Source organism: Topomyia yanbarensis, chromosome 3 (assembly GCF_030247195.1).
Source record: "Topomyia yanbarensis strain Yona2022 chromosome 3, ASM3024719v1, whole genome shotgun sequence".
Taxonomy (NCBI): Eukaryota; Metazoa; Arthropoda; class Insecta; order Diptera; family Culicidae; genus Topomyia; species Topomyia yanbarensis.
This window is the reverse complement of record NC_080672.1, coordinates 57316770-57338999: the sequence shown is the minus strand read 5'-3', so window position 1 is coordinate 57338999 and position 22230 is coordinate 57316770. Positions and strand designations below refer to the sequence as shown.

General features: G+C 39.9%; 1 protein-coding gene across 1 annotated transcript in view; it reads right to left on the bottom strand.

The window, feature by feature from the left end:
• Positions 1–20096, bottom strand: part of LOC131689552 (protein twist-like) — a 48014-nt gene extending 27918 nt beyond the window's left edge. The window contains exon 1 of the mRNA XM_058974741.1: positions 18703–20096. Within this exon, the coding sequence (XP_058830724.1) occupies positions 18703–19862 (1160 nt within the window). The 5' untranslated portion in view covers positions 19863–20096. The remainder of the gene's footprint in view (positions 1–18702) is intronic.
• Between the last annotated feature and the right edge of the window lie 2134 nt (positions 20097–22230).

Genomic DNA, 22230 nt, shown 5'->3' with positions numbered 1-22230 from the left:
GTGTCGTGAGAAGACGCGGCGCGTTACGTTTTCTGTACCGGGACAGTGTCCGGACAGATCTTCTTGGCGAAAGCGAATATCCAACGGTTTGAATATTCCACGTTCTCGTTGGTACTATTATGATTACGCATACGTCGAGCCGTACCCCAAAGAGTGCTCATCGCTGTTTCTCTCGTTAACCCGTCGACGAACCGGCGCCAATAACTGCGTTTTTTTGGCTTTCATTAGACTCTTCATTCGCCTTTCTAACGACGCGTACTGTTGATAGCTAGCGGGTAACCCGTCTTCCCGGAAGGCCTTATATGCAGTGGACTTTTCCGCGTACAGCTCCGAGCACTCTTTATCCCACCACAGGGTGAGAGACCGTCCATGGGTATTCGCGCTGGGTACTGGTTTAGTCTGAGCTTGATTCGCACTGTCGAGAATCAAGCCAGCCAAAAACCTGTACTCTTCCTCCGGAGGAAGTTCTTGAGTGGATTCGATTTTAACGGATATCGCGGTCGCGTAACTCTTCCAATCAATGTTCCGTGTGAGGTCATACGAGACATTGATTGTTTCCGATGGTCTTGAACCGTTAGCAATTGAAATCACGATAGGCAAATGATCGCTACCGTGGGGATCAGGGATCACCTTCCACATGCAAGCTAACTGTAGCGATGTCGAGCAAAGCGACAAATCCAACGCGCTTGCGCGTGCTGGTGGTGTAGGAATCCGCGTCATTTCTCCCGTGTTTAAGATGGTCATGTTGAAATTATCACAAAGATCTTGGATTAATGTTGATCTATTATCATCATGAAGACAACCCCATACCGTACCGTGCGAGTTAAAGTCTCCCAGAACTAGCCGCGGTGCCGGTAAGGATTCCGTGATATTACAAAGCGTTCGGTGCCCTACCGAGGCTCTAGGAGGAATGTAGATGGAAGCAATGCAAAGGTCTTTACCTTTGATTAAAACTTGACAAGCGACAATTTCAATGCCTGGTGTCGAAGGGAGGTTAATTCGGTTGAAAGAATAGCACTTTTTGATCCCCAAAAGTACTCCTCCATAGGGGTTTTCTCGATCCAGACGAATTATATTAAAGTCGTGGAAGTTGAGATTTATATCGGAAGTTAACCAAGTTTCACATAATGCGAAAGCATCACATTTTAAACTATTTAGTAAAAATTTAAAGGAATCGATTTTCGGGAGGATACTTCTGCTGTTCCACTGTAGAATAGTGATCGAATCGGTGACCTCGTTCGATGACTTAGTCATCGAAGGATACGATCGCTGCAAGGAGGGGCCATTTAGTAGTCAACTGCTTCAAAAATATTTGCACTATAGGGAGAAAACGTATCAGAAGGCTTTTAAGAGGATCAGTAACATTGAAAGCTGTGAAAATTAAGTCCACTATGTCAGAAAATTTCATTAGTCCGCTACTGGACTGAGTATCTGTTTGAAAAAAGGGGACACTTGGGGTTTTTGGTGTCCCTGGAAGTGGTGGGTACTCCTTGTTAGAATTAATATTTCCAAGTCCTGGAGCAAATTGCTTCGGCTTTTGTGCATCACTTCCGTTGGATTTAATGATTGTAGTTGGCGCACTCTGAGTGGACGACACCTTGGCACCCTTACGAGGCAATGTAGGGGAGGCTGGATTTCTCCTCTTCCTGGATTCCCCTGGGTTAACCAAAGATGTTCCCTCTCGTGGGTCATCAGATTCTTGCTCAACGTTAGCCAAACCAGCATAGGGATTTTCGGACAGGACAGATGGCGAAGCATTCTTTAGCATTTCTGCATAAGAACGCCTTGAGCGTTCCTTAAGGGAGCGCTTAATTTTATCCCCGCGCTGCTTGTACGCAGGGCACGATTTAAGAGCATGTGAAGGGCCCCCGCAGCAAATACACTTTTCAGTTTCTTTGTCGCAAGAGTCATCCTCATGCTCTCCTTCGCATTTGCCGCATCGTTTCTTATTTCCACAATATGTGGCTGTGTGGCCCAACTGCTTGCAATTGCTGCAGCTCATGACCCGCGGTACAAACAGGCGAACTGGTAGGCGAACCCTGTCAAGGAGGATGTAGTTGGGAAGAGAGGACCCGGCGAATGTCACCCGAATCGAGCCTGATAGAGAGTAGGTAGTCTTACCTCCCTCGGTGTTTGCGGTATACAATTGTTTGCATTCCAAGATCTTAATCTGTTCAAGTGAGGGGTCCTTAAAGCAGCCAACCCCGTGCTCCAACAGTTCTTCGCATTTCAGGCCCGGTTCGGACACTACCCCATCGATTTCACAGGCCACACAAGGCACGTACGCTTTAAATTCCCGCGTAAAGCGCTCACAGCAAGCAATCGCGTTTGCCTGGCCGAGATCACTCACTAGAACACGTATCTTGTTTGCCCGAACACGTGTTATCTGAGTTACAGCCGGGTAATTAGCAGTCAGATCTCGAGAAAGTTTTAATATATTAACCGGCTTCTCTCCGGTCCGAAAATATACCACCCATGGCCCAGAGGAACCTTCTGGGTACTGCTTTATACGGGGAGCAATGCGAGTATTAGGGGGATCAGGGACTTCCATGATTACATCAGATGGTATTTCGCCCTCGGCCATTTAAGCACGAGGGCAGAGCGTTATATAAACGGGAATGTGTCTTATTATTTGATTTGAGTAAAGTAGGGAAAAGGAAAGAAAGCAAACGAGGAAAAAAAAATAAAGCAAAACTTATCTGCAAACAACGTCGATTGTTCCGCACCAGCGAAAACAATGTACTGGATTTACTGTCGGCACCAGCAGAACGGCAGCTAACGAACGAACAAAGGATGACCTTGATTCACTTAAATTTACACACCGAACATCACTGTGAAATATAACGATCCGTTCCGTTCAAAGGTTGGGAGACGTATCGTGATTTTTAATTATTCGAGTTGTTTGAAACACCCAAAGAACATCAATTTGAAAGAACAATGTGAACAATGGACTAGTTCGGTATGGACGTGTGGGACAATTTTTTTTTTATTTCAATTATAGAGGTTTTAACCTTAAGGTCATTCGCCTCTTCGGGTTAGAAAAATCTCTTAGGAAAAATTTCTAACCCTATGTGCGGGGTCGGGACTCGAACTCAGGTGCGCTGCGTACAAGGCAATCGATTTACCAATACGCTACGCCCACTCCCCGTGTGGGACAAAGATCTATTTTGCGGAGAGTACAGTCGCAATGAGACAAGAAGGTATTGATGGAACATTGTTGTCATGTTGTTGTACCATTACATTGTACGATTGATATAGTGTAGTGAAGACCCGCTTTTTTCAGCCCACGATTTTGTCAGCCTCATATGAAAATTGATAGTTGGTAGTTTGATGAGCTCTAGCAGACGACCCTATTAAGCGAAAATTAAACTAAATAATCGGAAAAATTAAGAAGCTATATCTAGGGACTAGAGAAGAATATTTTAAGGACTTCGGTTGTTAAAAAGAAAGAAAAATATATGTCCCGATTTTGTCAATATCCCCGTTTTAACAGCCTAAAACTCACCAAAGGGCTGTTAAAAACGGATCTTCACTGTATTAGAATTGTCTAAAATTGATGCAAGTTATTATGAAAATTCTGCTAGTTAACTTGAGTGCTTATGCTACAGAATTTGCGAAGTTAAAGGATGATGAAGTACTATCTCTGATAGTCGACACTAACGCTAACGAGGCATCAATACTTATTGATTTGCGCATGGGTAGTAGAAAGGCGCCTTTTAATATTTGGCTAGATTATAACAGAAGCGCTTATTCTAAAGATACTTCTAATTTTCCGATCTGTATACAGGTATACCTCGATAGTACGTACACCTTTGCTTCGTTTAGTGTACGTACTATCGAAACGTACGTACTATCGAATCACAAAAATAAATTTCAAAATATTACTTTTTATGTTTAATATTGCATGAAAACTTACAAAAATAAGATTTATCACTGAATTAATCCCCATATTAGTGATAAACTGTTCAATCACTGTGTACTTTGTTTTAGAAGAACGGTTTGCTACAACCAGAATGGTTGAAAATAGCATGTAAAAGCATTTCCTCGGACTTATTCAGTTCCTTGACTACGTACGATTTGTCTGAATTTCGCATAAACTATTCTGAATTTGCAATAAAAAACCGAAGGGAATAAGATGCCTCTGAATATTGTAGGATATTCGAGAGTTATTGATAAATTCTTTGAATTTGGTAGCATTTCCGCGAGCGCGATGCCATTACCAACATATTGTTTTTCTATTCCTATATTTTTTGGTCGCAAAACGGATATTTAAATATATTTGAAATGGCGAATTAATTTTAAATATATTTTATGACAACATATGAGCTTAAAGATTTGTAAAGCATAGTTCCCTATCATACCTTAACCCTCTAGTGACCAAATTTTTTTTTGGCTTGAAAAAACTTTTGGAGGTGGGCTTCGTGATGAGAAAAACGAAAATAATGTTAAAAATTCTTGAAAGTAGTGGATTTTTCATTAAAGCCTTAAAATAAGTAGGCCGCCTAGAGGCGGTGTTGGGCACCTGGGCAAATAAAAACAAAAACTTGTTTTTCCTGGTTACTTCAACATAAGCGAATACAGATGGTTGCTTATATTTTGGACTCCATCAGAATGCAAAATACCTAAACTGTAAGTGCTAGTGCTTTGGTTATTTAATTATTGACTTCTAATTTATCGCAGGGGACTCCAGGGTCTGCTGGCGATGGTTACACTTATCATGTTTTATGTTTTTAATTTAAGAAGATCGTGTAAAAGTGAATGCGTTGCATAAAAGAGCGGACTGTTAGTTGCATTACAGAATTTTAAATATGAGACGCGGGAATCTCGCCAATTTACGACTATACGTACTATGATGCCACCTGGCCTTTTTTGATGATAAAGTATGGATCGCGTGAGATGCTTTTTGAATAAAACTGCAAATCAATCGATACTTGTTATTATTTTTCAGCCTCAATGCTCCTGCATTTTAATTTCGGCGCACACTTTGTATTCAAAAGCTAAATTTTCGAAATTCTTCAGGTGAAATTCCGAAGTAAGCAAACAAAAAAAACAAACAAACAAAACAAATTTTGTTTGAAGTTACATATACGGCCAAGGAAAGTTGTTTTCACGCGCTATCGGAAAATCTAGTCATTCGTGGAATAGCTTTGAACTCGCCCTAAATAACAAAAATGCTGGTGAAATTTAAAAACTTTGCCTAGGGTAATGAGCCTATGTTCGACCTAACCATGTAAAACCGTTGGTTAGAGCGGCGTTAGCCATCTTTGTTCAACGTATTGGTTCAAATGGCGATTTTTGATATCATAATGGTTCATAAGGAGAAAGCAAAGATATTGGTGTCATTTCATACGCATTGCATCAATTGTATTCCGAGTAATTAATAAAATGGTGAGACACCCTTCCTAATACGACCAAAGTAGGCTCTTCACTCTTATACGCTCGAAAACTCAATATCACTTACAACGTGTACGAAACAGAATTTAATGAAACATAAACACATTGGAGAATGGATTGAACAACTAGAGATAGCACCATATGTCTAATACAAAAGGAGAAAAAAATATTCCGCCAGCTAGCCCCAGACTCCCCTAAATATTATTAAATGATAAGAATATCCATATTCTAACAGCAACATTCACCCAAAGTTTTTAAAACATACTTCTTTTCAGCTAAAATTGCACATAATGCTAGTTTCGGTACGATAAGTAATCACTAAAGACTGAAAAAAAATTTCGCTCAGGTGCCCAACACCGCTTCTAGGCGGGCAAAGTATTTTACTAAAAAACCTAAACTTCCGAATTATTCCACTAAACCAATTCACATCTACAGTGAAATGCTAGTAACAGGCTACTCAAAAATATTTTTTTAGTTCTTTAAATTTCCAAAAATAGTTAAAATTTGTTTTAAGAAGGTTAACACTAAACACACAATAATTTTTTTCCACGTTTTCCTCGAGTTTTCAACTTTGAGCTTCAATTGCCTTTGACAGAAAACTACGAATATTCAAATAATGTGTGTGTATGAAAGGTGTGAGCGTTGTGAAGAAATGCTAGTGCGGACGACAACATAAAAGCATGTTTTAGTAGTTTTATTTAGATTTTTATAGAGACCGCCTAGAGGCGGTGTTGGGTTTCTTTTCTCTTTAGGTTTTTGGTAACAAAATATAAAAAAATTAAAAAAATGGGTTTTTTCGAAATTTAAACTTTTATCATAAATTTTTGTTTTTTTTTTGAAAAATGACACAACATTTTTTTTTCAGTGTATATTTTTTCAGACAGAAGTATTCATTCCCTGTAACTCGTTCTCAGATAGTTTTGCTGTATAAAATACAGTAATCGAACAAAAAAAAATTTGAAATTCATACACGTAGAAACGTTTACGCCCTTTTGAAAAGTTGCTCTTCAGTCAAAATAATCTTATTACCTGTGGAAAATATTTAGTCTTGCATGACGGTGAAACGTGTAAAGTTTCATTGGAATCTAAGATGGTCGGTCACGATTTTAAAGATTTTCGGACGGATCTTCGTGGAATGCCTCGCTAGTAATATGCTTAATTCAGCTTTTCGTTTTACCGTTATTGGGAAAGCAGCATTTTCATCATCTTAAGCCATCTGACCGGTGTTGCAATTTCTTTTTCTCTTACATCCAGAGTCCGAGAAACGCTATCTTCTAGCATAATCGACGTTAGGCATAAATTATCATATTGAAGTGTTTGTATTGCGAGTCAGAGAAATAAAAAAGTACATGCAATCGGTACAGAATACTTCTATTAAGGGGTTATACATAAAGTTGTGGCCAAAAAGTAAGCTAAGTTCGTGATTTTTTTAAAGTGTTTTATGCAAATTTTATTTGAAAAAGCAAAAGACAGCTCGTTGATAGTGCTATCGAAGTTCGAAAAAAACAAGTTGAATTAAAAAAAACCTGTCTTAATCCACCTAGCGGTGCAATTGTGCCTTTCTCATTTCTCTAAACTATGGCACGGAGGCTTTTTATGTTCAACATAATTGTGGAAATATCCATTACATTCTTAGTACGCTTTGCACTTATACACAATGGCATGCCAGCCACGAACTTGATGAGCTACGTGTTGACGGTGAAACACTTGAAACAAAAAAATATCATACTTCATTAGCCTAATCAGCATTAGATCAATGTTATCTGCTTGCTAACTCATTTTGTCATACGGAGGTGGGTATGTGAGGAGGGCGAAAGTCCCATGAACGAACGACTCCCCAGCTTAAATTGGTATGCTTTGTGATATAGTGGTGGTTTAAAGATGATGGGGTTGAAGGGGAGGGGTATGAGGGCTGGATGGGGTGGTGATCTGAGGGGTGATTTAAGAAGATTTTTAAGGGAGGGGAGTGAACAGTAGAGGGGGGGGGGTGTACCCGTAAACCATCAACTACGCCCCTGCTAAAATCCAGAAACCTTATGCGAGTCAAAAAAACGCGAATCCGTGGGGTGACGCCTACAGGATTGTGATGGCCAAGACCAAAGGGGGCTCCTTACCCCCAGAACGGTCTCCGGACCGGTTGGCAACGATTATCGAAGTACTCTTCCCGTCTCGAGCCACAAGCCCCTGGCCACCTGCACTACGAGACAGTGCGGGCACGGTCGAAATGGTGGCTCCAGTGACGAATGAAGAACTACTCGCAGTGGCTAAATCCATAGCAATGAACAAAGCTCCAGGGCCGGATGGAGTTCCAAAAAACGCTCTCAAGGCAGCGATCATAGCGAACCCGAACATGTTCAGGCTAGCTATGCAGAGATGCCTTGACGAGTGCCGTTTCCCCGATAGATGGAAAAGGTAGAAATTGGTGCTGTTGCCGAAGCCCGGGAAGCCGCCAGGCGACCCATCGGCGTACAGACCAATCTGTCTGATAGACACGACTGGCAAACTGCTTGAGAGGATCATCCTCAACAGGCTCACCCCGTACGCGGAAGGTACGGACGGTCTGTCAAGCAACCAGTTTGGCTTTCGGAAGGGTAAGTCCACAGTGGACGCTCTCAACTCAGTGATAAATACTGCCGAGATAGCGATCCAACGGACAAGGCGAGGTATTCGATACTGTGCGTTAGTGACACTTGACGTGAAGAACGCATTCAACAGCGCAAGCTGGGATGCCATCGCGCTCTCGTAACACCGGCTTAGCCTACCGGTGGGTCTGTACCGGATCCTGGAAAGTTACTTCCAGAACCGCGTACTGCTATACGAGACCGATGCCGGTCAGAAAAGGGTTCCGATTACCGCCGGAGTCCCGCAGGGCTCGATCCTAGGCCCGGTGCTATGGAACCTCATGTATGACGGGGTTCTGAGACTGAAGTTCCCTCCTGGGGTCAAGATCGTCGGCTTTGCCGACGACGTAACCTTGGAGGTCTACGGGGAGTCAATCCCTGATGTAGAACTAACCGCAGAACACGCGATTAACACGGTGGAGGAATGGATGAGCGCGAGAGGCCTAGAGCTCGCTCATCATAAGACGGAGGTAGTTATCGTCAACAACCGCAAGTCGGCACAACATGCAGTTATCCATGTGGGAGAAGTCGCGCTCACTTCACGGCGAAGTCTGAAGTCTCTCGGAGTCATTATAGACGACAAGCTGACCTTTGGCAGCCACGTCGACTATACATGCAAGAGAGAGCGTCGACTGCTGTTGCGGCTCTATCGAGAATGATGTCCAACAGCTCAAAGGTGTGCGCCAGTAGACGTAGGTTACTGGCAGGCGTTGCCGTATCTATCCTCAGGTACGGCGGCCCGTCATGGTCAAGAGCACTGAGGGTAACCAGTTACCTACAGAAACTGGAGAGCACCTACCGCGTGATGTGCCTCAGAGTGATATCTGCCTACCGCACGGTATCACACGATGCATCCTGCGTGATAGTGAGCATGATGCCAGTCGGGCTGGTCATTCGGGAAGATGAGGAGTGTTTCGAGCTACGTGGAAATAGAGGAGCTCGCGAGCGCACCAAGGTGACCTCGGTCGCCAGATGGCAGCGTGAGTGGGACAACTCCTCGAAAGGTAGGTGGACCCGCCGGCTGATACCTAGCATATCGAGCTGGGTGGGAAGACCCCATGGGGAAGTTCACTTCCACCTGACACAATTCCTGTCAGGCCATGGCTGTTTCCGTCAGTACCTCCACAGGTTCGGGCACGCGGAGGTCCCAGCCTGCCCGGACTGCCTAGGTGTAGACGAAACTACCGAACACATACTGTTCGCATGTTCTCGGTTCGACGTCGAAAGAAGAGCAATGCTTGACGTCTGTGGCTGGGACACAACCCCTGATACCCTTAGTCAGCGGATGTGTCAATCGGTGGAGAAGTGGAACGCAGTCTCGGCTGCTACCACCCAGATTGCCTGTAGGCTACAGGTAATCTGGCGAACTGAGCAACAGACGACGGGCACGGCTAACTAGTGATTGGTTAGCTGGAGCGAAAAAGGCCAAGCGCAAAAAAGAGAGTGAATGGTCTGTTCATGCCGAGGCAGGTTTGGCGCAGCGAATGGCAACCGCGTAAGGGGTAAACCCAGCCACCCCGAAGCAAGACAGAAGAGTGAGTGTATAGGCGTATAAGTGGACTGCCTCATGCCAAGACGGGAGGGTCGTAGCGTAGTATGTTGGAACTTAGCTATCGATGCCTCATGGCGTGGCAGAGGAGTGAAAGGGTGAGCATCCAAGTCAGTCTCACACGGCATGTTAAGGGTGAGCATAAAAGTCAGCCTCACAGGTATGGTAGAGGTTAGCACAAAAGTCAGCCTCGCATGGTATGTCAGAAGTGGGGCCTAAGAAAAATGTCCCACATGGGATGCCAGGGGGAGTGACAAAGGTACAATAGAGTGGCACGATTGAGAGTGAATCAGGTGATAGGGTGAGCACCCAAGTCAGCCTCACATGGTATGGGTAGGGCGAGCACAAAAGTAAGCCTAGCAAGGAATGAGTAAGGTGAGCACACAAGTCAGCCTCGCATGGAACGTAAAAGGTGAGCACAAAAGTCAGCCTCATGTAGGAGTGTTTGAGAGTGAATCAAAGTGCGATTGAGAGAGCACCCAAGTAAGCCTCATACAGGATGTATGAACAGGTGAGTGAGAGTGAATGAGTACATTTAGTACAGCCATCCCTCCAGAAGTAATACCGAGAGGTAGTTCCTGGGAGGAATGATGGCGGAGCCCAATGGAGTTTAGTCGGTATTAATGGCTGGTCACCATTCGAGTCCGACACGCCCCCAGTGCACCCCGTGTGGTAGATTGGACCCTACCAATAGCACGTGTACTGGGCTAGGACATAAAGGTCTTCTCCATTGTAAAAAAAAAGAAAAAAAAACACACACACACATACACACACATACATACACACATACAGACTTTTTCCGATCTCGACGAAATGAGTCGAATGGGATATGACACTCGGCCCTCCGGGCCGGGATTAGGTTGACGTTTTTCAGAGTGATTGCATAACCTTTCTATATGAGAAAGGCAAAAACGCTTTTAATCCATCTAACAGTGTGATGATACATTTCTTATAACTCTTGTCGCTTTCTTCTGGTATTATATCAATTGAGAACATTTAGAACTGGATGCTTCCCGATGTTTTCGATAACACATACTACATGGGATAGTGGCGAGACTCAGAGAATCGCTCAAATTAGCATAGGACAATATCAGTGCAATAAATGTCAAAGGTTAAAATAATTTAATGGAAAAGCGGAAACATGGCCCATAAAATGGAAATACAAACGAATTATTGCTAATATTCCGTTAATAACATATAAAATTCTTCAATCAATGCATTGTGTAGGAAAAACTGAATTTTCCTAAAGGGGTTATATATGTTGTGCTGAGTCAAAAAAATCGAAAAACAAATTTTCGAATGGATTGAAGTTCGTACTCAATAGCGTTTACTCAAATTCCCAACGCGGCTGAGAACTAAGCACTGAAATTTCAGCTCTTGATATCTTGCTACCTCTGAGGTGCATGCATGTATAGTTCAAACTTTAATTTCGATATCGACTTTTTCTAAAAATGACTTCCCAGTAGTATCTTTGATCTGAATTATTATCCCTAATCCTAATGCCAAAGAACAAATAAAAAACTCTCGAAACCCTTTAGGGAAAATCATTATTATTACTGGTCTTTTCTTTTTCATGAAACTTTTCGATAATCTTCCGTCACTTCTATAAAAAAATTTCAAATACTTTATAATTTACATAATCTTATTAGGAACAGTTGCTTAAGAAGCTTTTGTAATATTGTGTAGGAAAAGCTGAAAATTTATGAATTTTCTCTATCTGCGGCATATAAACCCTTAAGTATACCAATTAATTTAGGATACCCTTGTAACACAAACTATCGCACGAACGGGAATAGGTTCGCCGAATTTTGGAAGAAGTCGATAAAATAACCCCTTGAAAACTACCTAAAAATTTGTGTAGTTCGATGCAATTGAAAGAAAATATCTTTAGAAAATGGGATGTATCTATTACTATGAATAATAAATACAGTAAAAACCCGTTTTTATCATCTTCATGGTGTATTTTAGACTGACAAAATAATATATTTTTCTTCATAATAAACTGAAACTGTTAAAATATTCTTCGCTTTCCTTGATGTAGTCTAATAACTATTTCTGATTATTTAATATAGTCTTCCAGCGCAAAAATCAAAAAAAAAATTGATTCTTTTATTTTTGTATATTTGCATCTCTAAGATAAAGAAAACATGGTCAAGAAAGGATTTACTCAAATTCAGCATTGTTTGTCTTCTAGAGCCCATCAAACATATTTTCATATGCGGCTGATAAAATTGGGGGCTGATTAAATGGGGTACTCAATGTATTATATTAGATACACAGTATTCGAAGAAGTTTCTTGTGGACGAGTGTAGAACGACAAATGGCAGAATTACGAAACCGGTATCTTTGAAGTTTTAAAATTATAGAGAATCAGTTTTTCAAAAATTTGAAACAGAGTTCCTGTCTTTAGCGAATTTGTTGAGACTTTCATTTGAAACAACTTTATTGTAGACATGAATACTACGTATATCGAGTTATAAAATGATATTAGCGAAGTGTTTCTTAATCTAGTTTTTTTTACATAAATTCCCCTACTTTCGGAAGGTGGTTTTCTCGTTATTATTTCTATAACGTTTTCGTCTAAACTCGACGCATTCCCAAAATAAAAACATTTTCAGCAAATGTTGAAAGTTATGCAATTTTTCGGTGAGCAGTTCAAAGTTTCATAGACATTAAAGCAATTCCAGTGTGGTTTCCTAATAAAAAGGACCCTAATCCATATTACAGTACACCTTTTCAAAACTGAACGCGATATGATAGAAAATTATGATTATGATTATGATTAATTTCAGAACACTAGAATGAGTTTCTATTGGAATGTTTTTCGGCAAGTATTTGATATTGATGTTATTAGACAACTGCGAGGTCAAGACCAATAACTGGTCTAGATCAGGATCGCAGTCCCACAATTTTTCAAAGGTCCTCATGATGTTTCAAACAATAGGTTATCAATGTACTGATCAGATAATCATCATTGAAATATTGAATTATATCAGTTTTGGGTGAGGGGGGTGTTGTTTAAACTTCAAAGCATCCTCTTGGCTACACCACTGCTTGGAGTTATTCATTTCGCTTTTCATTTTCCGAGATATGTTTCAGATCGATCCGATGGATTTAAGTCAGAAGGCTCGCGCAAATGAAAATTTTTAAGTGATCAAGTTCCATCTAGACAACTTTGAATTGTTCGGTGGTTATTCTAGCGGTTGCAGATAGAAAAATGAAATACGAAATTCATTTTATCGAAATAATATTTGGCTCATTTAAATAGATTATATTGAACAATAAATAGGCGACAAAGGGTAACCACAAACAACAAGCAATAACTTTTAAAGTATTTTAAATATGTACTTGATGTCTTCAGTAAAGTTATTCGCAAAGAGTAGCAAGTAAGAGCTACAAATTTGCTGAAGGCAACATCTCAATACAATCACTTCCAAGAAAATTTATGAAAATAGGGGTATTAATCAGTACAATCAAAATACCGAAAGAAAGGGCTTTTGTATGCTTTAAATTCTCCTCAGATACTATTGACCTAAAATTATCCGTTTTGGCGCTAATAACACATTGAATGTTTGTGGTCTTATTTCTGGCTATGGGAAATGATAAAAATCTTTCGTCCGCATTGTTAGATATCTCTTTTGATAATAGTTCGATTTCAACAATCTATGGCTCGTTCGAAAGGTATTCGTATAGCTTATTCTAAAAATATATAAATTGTTTAGTCTCGTTGTCAATTTCGGCAGTAAATTTCAAACATTCATATCTTGGAAACTAAACAGAATCGAAAACCATTTAATAGCGTTCTGTCTGGGTGATAGGCATTTCATTTAAAATTTGTTTGGATAAGATCGGTTCAGCCATTGCTGAGAAACACGAACGAGAGTTTGTCCGTTACATACACACACAGACACACACACAGACATTGTCCCAAATCGTCGAGCTGAGTCGATTGGTATACAGGGTGTTTGGTTCATGGTTAAGAACCTCTCGGGAGATGATAGACTGTCATATTTGGAGAAAAAAATTGTTCTACACATACCATCAAATCTTAACCGTTACGGAGTTATTGAACTTTTTGTGTAAAAAACTCATTTGTCTTAAAATACCTCTAACTCAAAAAGTATACTTTGTATTTCAAATATTTTAGGTCCACTGGGAAGGTGAAAATTTCGCATTGAGTGATTCCCTCACATGTTTCAGCTATTGAGTTTATGTAGCCTTTTCAAAGTAATTTATTGAAATATAAACAATTTTAATCGATTTTTCGTTCATTTCATGAAAATCCTAATAGTTAACCTCATCACTTTAATAATCCAGATTGTTAGTCTTGAAGAGCTGCATAATTCGTTCTTTGACATGATACACTTACCTTTTCTTATTTTCATGAGTTTGAGTTATTCAACTTGGATATTTTTATCTCATTTTCAGTAATACAGGTATACCTCGATTTAACATACATTTTCTGATTCAATCATGTACGTTAAATCGAATTTTATGTAAAATCGAAACACAAAAGAAGTATTTGTTTTCGAATAGAATTAATTTTTTTATTCATCACACGAAATATTTACGAGGATATCACTGACTGTATCCACCTAACAGTGGCACAGAAGCCAAATATTCACAATTTAAAAAAAACAACCAAATCGAGCCTTTGTAGCGCTATAGTTCTCTTTAAGGAAAAAGTTGGATTAAATCATTTTGTGCACGACAGATGCAATACCTCAGTTTAAAAGTCGAACTCATCAGAATGAATAAGACATTTTAATTACAATACAAAAATATTTAAAAAAAATTGTTTAATCCTTATGTACGACGAGGAGGTGGAATTTACTAGAATGTTGATGCACTATTATCGATCTCCAAAATAGCCGCGTAGCATGTGTTGTCTAAAGCCAAGAATTGACCCACTGGTTTCCTGCTGCCACGTTGTAACAGGCGACAAAGACGGACATCTTCTTTTAATTTTTTTGGATCTATCTCCTTTTTTACACATTTTATTAGCTTATTATTTATTGAATCTATCCTAGATTTCTATTTAAACGTGAACATTTATTATGGTACTCCTGGAGGCTTCGATCATCTTTAATCGTACGCAAATGCCAGTACAGTTTATTCGAATCCCAATCTCTACTAACGACCATTCTCTACCCGTAGCAGTTGTTCAGAGTAATATATACAGGTATACAGAATACGCAGTAATATATGAAGAATATAATCACAATCAGTGTCGGACTAACATTGCTTTTGTGTGCTTCCTCTGTTTAGATTAAGTAATGACTGGCACAGGCATTGATAAATAAACACCGCGAGCTTACCAGGAGTCGTACATTGAAGTAGAGATGGGCCATTCGTTCGCGAACGGTTCAAGTGAACTGGTTCTTCGAAGAGAATGAGCGAACGGAAGTTCTTTTTAAAAGAACGGTAGTTCTCAATTCTCTTCAAAGCGAATGAACTGAACCTCACCTAAAGCCGTTTGGCGAATTTCTCGGACCGATTTTTAGGCGAACGAATGAAAATGAACCGACTTGCCGTCCCACAAACCGCTCTCTGTGCTCTCCCAGAATGGAACCGGCGAAGAACGACTCATCACATTCTCTATTTCTCTAGTTATACATCATGAAGAAATCGCTACCCTTGATGAACTTGTTAAGCATACAGGGGTATAATAGTTTGGGCAGCATCTGTTTGGTTCCTCTCCAAGAATCGAATGTTTTGAGAGACATTCGCTAGATACAAGTAAATTATCAGCTGAACGGAAGAACGGTTCATCTGAACTAGTTCTTTTTACAGAACTGTTCAGTCGGGAATGGTTCTTCGAAGTGAACTGTTTCGCCCATCTCTACATTGAAGGAAGACTTGTATCTTCTATCATTATCGTCTATTGCATTTTTTTTTGCAAGAGGAATCGATCCATGATGTTTTTTTTTTGAAAAATGTCCACATGCGCTGAGAAATTCACCTGTTCAATATAGCCTGACAAAAGATATTATCTTTAGCTTACGTTCTTTCAAGCTCTTGTTGGGTGCGTTAACTTCGAGGAACTGTCATGACTTCATTACAAATTTCCAACAGTTTCGTAATAACTGCTACAGCCCCAATGCCTATTAGTGGGACTCACCGTCCGCCAATATCTCGTCACCGCCCTATAGCTTCCATCAACCATATCTTTTCAGTTATCTATTTTTAGCTTACACATAAAAACCCATAAAACTATTATCAGGAAATAACTTGAACCACAAATTCGTGTATTCATTTTGCTGTGCGGTATCAAAATAAGAATGTTTTTGTATCTCAGAATGTTAAACATAATCTAGCGAAAAAACGAAAATAAATTATGTTTCTTTAAGCATTGGAAGTGGATCATAGAATCAAAATGATATTGATTCTTAACATTTCGTTTTAGTAACACTGACATTAAAATTTTTTTGCATGTATGTTAAATCGAGGTAAAAATTACGTTAAATCGAAATATGTTAAATCGAGGGTATGTTAAATCGTGAGTATGTTAAATCGAGGTATACCTGTACCAGCTCTAATTGGAAAAGTATGGCACTTATTGCACTTTTTTTCTTTTTATTCGAAAGCCAGGAAAATTTTACAGAGAAAAATGTATTAATACCTTTCAGTTAAGTGAATTTAGTATTCTTTTAGAAGTAAATTATTTTAAAGTAAGTGCTATTATTAGCATTTTCGTTAATTTTCTTAAAATAGTAAATAATAAACATCACCAGTATTATCATGGAAATAATGCATCTCAGCAAGTTCTACAGTTCTTTCTTTGACTCCATTCAATTATCTCTTTTGGTTTCGACGCAAAATCGTTTTTATCACATCGCTTCATATGAAAAAATAACGATTTCGAACCCACTACATTTGTGGCGAGGTCATGCTGTGTTAACTATTAAATAGCAGCAAAATGAAAAGAGATATAGACAAAGTGTCAAATAAAAAGTTATAGAGAACATTAAGGGGTATCAAACGAACAATAGTAACGATAAATTTTGTTTTTAATGATTAAAATAATTAAAAAACTCTCCAAAAAACACAAATTTTGAGTTATTTCGTTAGTAAAAATCATTTAGTACACTTAACTAAAAGATATTCGTACATACACTGATAGGACATTTTCTCAGCTTTCCAATGAAATCTTGTAAATAACTATATAAAGCATATTTTTCAGATTTGAGTCTTTTAAGCACTTGCAAGTCGGTTACAGGAAAATATAGTAATGAAATTACAAAGAAATGAGAAGAGATAGGAATATGACGTCCAAGAACAAATTATGAATCGTCCCAAAACCCAACTTTTGGATAATGGATATTGCTATAATCATACTTCATTATTTCGAGAAAATTAGCAAAAACCTCCTCAAAAACACTAACTTTTAACTACTTTACAGCTAAAAGGTAATTAAAACTAATTAACTAAAAGAAATGAGAAATTTCCTCACCTTTCGAATGGAATTAAAAGATTTAAAATACAAAGTATACTTTTAAAGTTAGAGGTATTTTAAGACAAATAAGATTTTTACACAAAAAGTTCAATAACTCTGTATCGGTTGAGATTTGATGGTATTTGTAGAACAATTTTTTTCTCCAAATATGACAGTCTATCATCCCCCGATAGGTTCTTAACCATGAACCAAACACCCTGTATAAGACTCGGCCCTCCGGGCCTCGGAGAAGATTTTGAAAGTTTGAGCGAATTCTATACATTTCTTTTCTAAGAAATGCAAAAACGAAGAAAATGATGTATTATACATTCCTTTTGTTTGCATTTTAACCTGCGAAAATTGCGATCAAATAAGTGGGGCGTTTGTACCTCAGTGCAACGTTCTAGGGTTAAATAAATGATCCATTCAAGCGATTGATCAATTGTAAGGAGTTGATCATTGCGGAAAAATGAATGTCTTGGTAAGAAAGCTATAGTTTAGTAAGCTATTTGTGGTTGCGATAAGATTTCGCAAAACTCTTCATTTGCCGGCGTCGGCGGCAGCGTTGCCAATGTTCCATTCGTGCAAGCTAAATATTTTGCCAGATTTTTCCACATATTCTGAATTCTACGTTACACCCCAGCGGGGATGATATCATGCCAGATTTTTCTGGCATAGTCTGAGTTTTTTAAGTTTCCAGCAAATGGACAAACCATTAGAATTTTAGAAGTGGTTGCACACAAAGTTTGGAAATCTGCGTCATATTTCCCATGCAACAAATCGATCAATACACGTTCTATGAAGACCAAAATGTGTGTGAATTTTCGATGACTTTGAAATCGCTATCAAGTGACAGATTTTATCAGACATTTTTTGTTGAATTACCAGATTTTTTTTTGAAAAATGGTGGCAATCCCGATCGGCGGTAAAACATGATGATAAGTTGGGTGCAACGCACAACTCCTACTTAGCAGAAGGCAAAGGATTCTTCACATTTCCTTTCGATCATGTCCATATGCCTGTCTAGCCTTAGGTTTCCGTTCTAAGTTTATAACTGATTCGCTCTAGAATACCTATACCTATTTCAATTTCATTGCTTTCGTTTCTCTTAGTCTTAAATTTGCCGAAAATAGCCAACATGTTAGATAAAAACGACTTCTATCCATGATTTGAAGCCGCGATGATCATATTGTCTTCCTGTATCTTATCATTACATGAACTCATTGGTAGATTACATTGTTACATTCGTTCCTAAAGTTATGAACCCTGAAACTCGATCAGATGAAGAATTTTGGACATTGACGAAGGCACAATCGCTAGATAGCTAATATTGGCAACACTGATCTGTTTTGCTACTCTAATAGTGACAGTATATCTAATAGAAATCAACAATTGTGTATTACTTTCATTGAAAACTGGGTGCGTTCATACGTTCTGTGAGAGTTTTTAGTGGGTTTCATTGCGGAAAAAATGTAAGTATGAAACATTTGAAAGAAATTGAATCGACAAACAACTAATGTTAGATCAAAAGTTAAATAATTCCTCGAACTTCCGCATCCATTTTTTATCGAAAAAGTATTGGCGCAATTGTTATTACCATGAATTAGGTATCGATTAATCCAAAAACAATCATCACAATTTCGTTATCCCGTAACTACAAGATAACTGTAAGATTCACATAGAAATCCCCCCTCTAGACTCACCTGGATGCCAACTTCAGCGTCTGAATCTTGCTAAGCTTGTCGCTCGGCAGGGTTGGAATGATTTTCCTCAACGAAGCGAACGCCTCGTTCAGACTCTGAGTCCGCTGCCGCTCCCGAACGTTCGCCATAACCCGCTGTGTTTGCAGTTCCTCGTAGCTGATCGATTCCCGGATGTGCCGTTTGCGGATCCTGTTACTACGGGACTTTTTGCCTCCGTTGACTTTCAGGATGTGCGACTTTTCGTCGCTATGGGTAACATCCGGATGGCCGGAGCTGCTGCTACCGGTGGTGGTGGTGCTGGTGGTGATCGTGCTTACCGAGGATGATGGCGATGAGGTGCTACAGAGATGCGACGAGGATGTTGGGGTGGGAACGGATTGAATGGTGTTTGTGATCATACAGGAGGACGGTGGAGGATTTGTGAGGTAGATCGAGTCTTCCGGTTTGATTGGGCTGGAGGACACCGAGATGGAGGAGGCGTCCTGTTCCATGCTGCATGGTGTGTCGTTTTGGTAGTAGATACCATAGTGGGTTGAATCCGTGTAGGACACCTGTCCGCTGTGAATCATTTTAGAAGGGTCGTCATTCATATTGGCCAGTTCCGGAATGACGACGTAGTTGTTGGCAGGAATGTACTCCCCAGGGGTATAACTGTAACCGTTGCCATCGTAGCGCGTCCGTTTGTCATGGCCGGTGGGACTGAGCGATGATTGATCGAACTCGTAATCGTAGTCGGCGTCGAGTTTCCGCTTTTTACAGACTATGGCAGCGTTTGAAGTCGGCGTCAAAATGTCACCACGAGGGACGTTCAGGGAATCGACGACCGGAACGACGTGAGTCGTTACAATCGAAGGGGATTGGTAGACGTAGATGGTAGATGGGACGGATGACTGGGAAGATACCATAGTTGAATAATCCGGCGTCGGCTGCATTAGCTGTGGGTGATGTGGATGCGGTCCCAGCTGATGATGATGATGAAGATGTTGATGATGCTGATGATGATTCATGCTGGAACTATCCAGATTCTCGTAGGACTCCACCTTTATCATTTTCGGTGAATGTTCAATCACCCCACTTACACCAGCTGGATGCTCAGGATTGTCAAACTGATTGTTGCTAATATCCAGGATTAACCTGGGCGAATTTGGACACACAGACATGGCACTCACACTGAATCAACACCTCAGCTTCACCATCGATTAAGATTTAATTGGTCAAATAGATTGAATGAATTCCACCGTTAATTGAGCACACAAAATTCACCACACTCGATATTCCCAAGCACTGCTGAACAAGATGATCAAGGTAGCCGGTTCTGAATACGCGCCCGCATCACACCGGTATTTTCGCGTCCAATCATTCAAGTAAACGTTGCAGAACTAACTCCGGGCACCTCTGTCTACTGCGATCACTAGAGCGAAATTGAAAATGCGCTTCCTTTCCGACTGAGCAGACCTCCGAGGGTGGGAAAGAGAAAACCCAAAACGAAAAACGACCAAGACAAAGACGAGTAGGATTTGCCTACAACGGGAAGGAAAATCTTGCACCGTCCCGTTCTGGTGCACGATCCGAATCGAATGATCGTGTGTACAAGGGAAAACGGCCGATATGAGTCGTTTAAAGTTTATTCTTTCTTTTTGCTTGGCCTGCTTGGAGGCGAAAGATGAGCTGGTAGACGACGGGGAAGGACAGGCACAGTTCCATTTCATTCACACTGGTAACCGTTTTGGAGCGGCCTAATGAGCTACTATGATGAGTGAAATAAGATGAAATAAATTATGATCGTGGCTGTCGATCTCATCGCGGATGTTGCTGTTTTATTGCGATCTGTTCATGGGGGATTGAAGGGAGGGTGAATATGTCTCCACTGGTTTCTGGGTGCTCAATTGGGTGCATTTTATTGTTTAATTATTACTAAATATTAATATTAATCGACATATGCAAAATTAAATCCCATAAGGAAAAATTGGATTAAACCACTTTGTGCATTAAGAGCACAAAACCTAACTTAAATAAAGTTTATTTTTTGTGTTTCGGATTCATCTCGTCAGTAACTAGCTCCAGCTGAATGTTTAGTTATACGATACATCTAAACTAGCACCCAAATTGGTACTAGTTGAATGCAAAAAAAATCAAAACAGTTCACACAACACATGTGAACGTTCAAAGCAACTGACTTATCCCGAGTGGTGTCCCGTGAAGCAAATACAGAAGCTCAGGTTTTCTATCAAGTCAGTTGCTGTGAACGTTCACATGGGTTGTGCGTACTTTTCGGAACTTTTGTCTCTAACTAGGGCTAATTTGGGTACTAGTTTAGATACATCGTCTAACTAGACACCCAGTTGGTGCTAGTTACTGACTAGATGAAATCGAAACAAAAAAAAATATTTTAATTTGAGTTAATCTACTTGCCATGAACCAAATGCAGGCTAGAAAAAAAAAACAATCAGACAGTTCCAAACGCAACCCCTAAGTTGGTTGTTTAGAATGAAAATGCGCAACATTAGGGAAATCGTCTTAGGGCACCAGCGGCTTCTCGTGCAGAGCCATTTGCGCGACTTCCGGAGGGTTAAATCAGTAAAGAATGTTGAATCTAACGTCTATTCTATAACTTTCAGGTCAGCGATTCGCGAGGCATTATGTTCGCCATAAGCAATGAACAATAAACTGCGTTAAGGAGGGAAGGTCACTACTTCGTTTTTTAAAAAAAAATGAAATTCAAGATTTTCAAATACTTTATAATATTAACAACCTTATTAGGAAAAGTTTGTATAAAAAACTTTTGTAATATTCTAAAATGTATGTAAAATTCTTAAATTTTCTCGATCCGCAACATATGCAAACTTTTAAGTATACCAATTACACTTTTAACATAAACTATCGTAGCAAACCACAGTGTTTTTTCGGCCTAAATCGTTAACTTTGAGTCAATGATATCTTCGGTAGATTTTTGGATATATGGTGTTATTATTTTAATGATTGATCTCTCTAAAAGGGAGATATATTTAGCAACTTTCTCTTAAAATTATATTTTCGGCAAAGTTGTAGGGCAAGCTTTTGTCACCAGCTTTTTTGACGTCTTTAATATTTTCAACATTATTGCTGGTTGTTTGTGGATGATGCCTTTAAAGCCAATATATGACAACAACTTTTTAAATATTATTCTGACAAGTTCGGTGTGTTCCGTAAAAGGGTTTTTTTTTTATTTATTAACAGATTAAGGCCGAAGTGGCCTGTGCCGTATACAAAAGATTCCTCCATTCCACTCGGTCCATGGCCGCGCGTCGCCAGCCACGCAGTCTGCGAAGGGTCCGCAAATCGTCTTCCACCTGGTCGATCCATCGTGCTCGCTGCGCGCCACGTCTTCTTGCACCGGTCGGATTGCAATTGAGAACCGTTTTCCCCGGGCTATTGTCCGACATTCTGGCTACGTGCCCGGCCCACCGTAGTCGTCCGATTTTCGCGGTATGACAGATGGGCGGCTCCCCCAACAGCTGATGCAACTCATGGTTCATTCGCCGTCTCCAT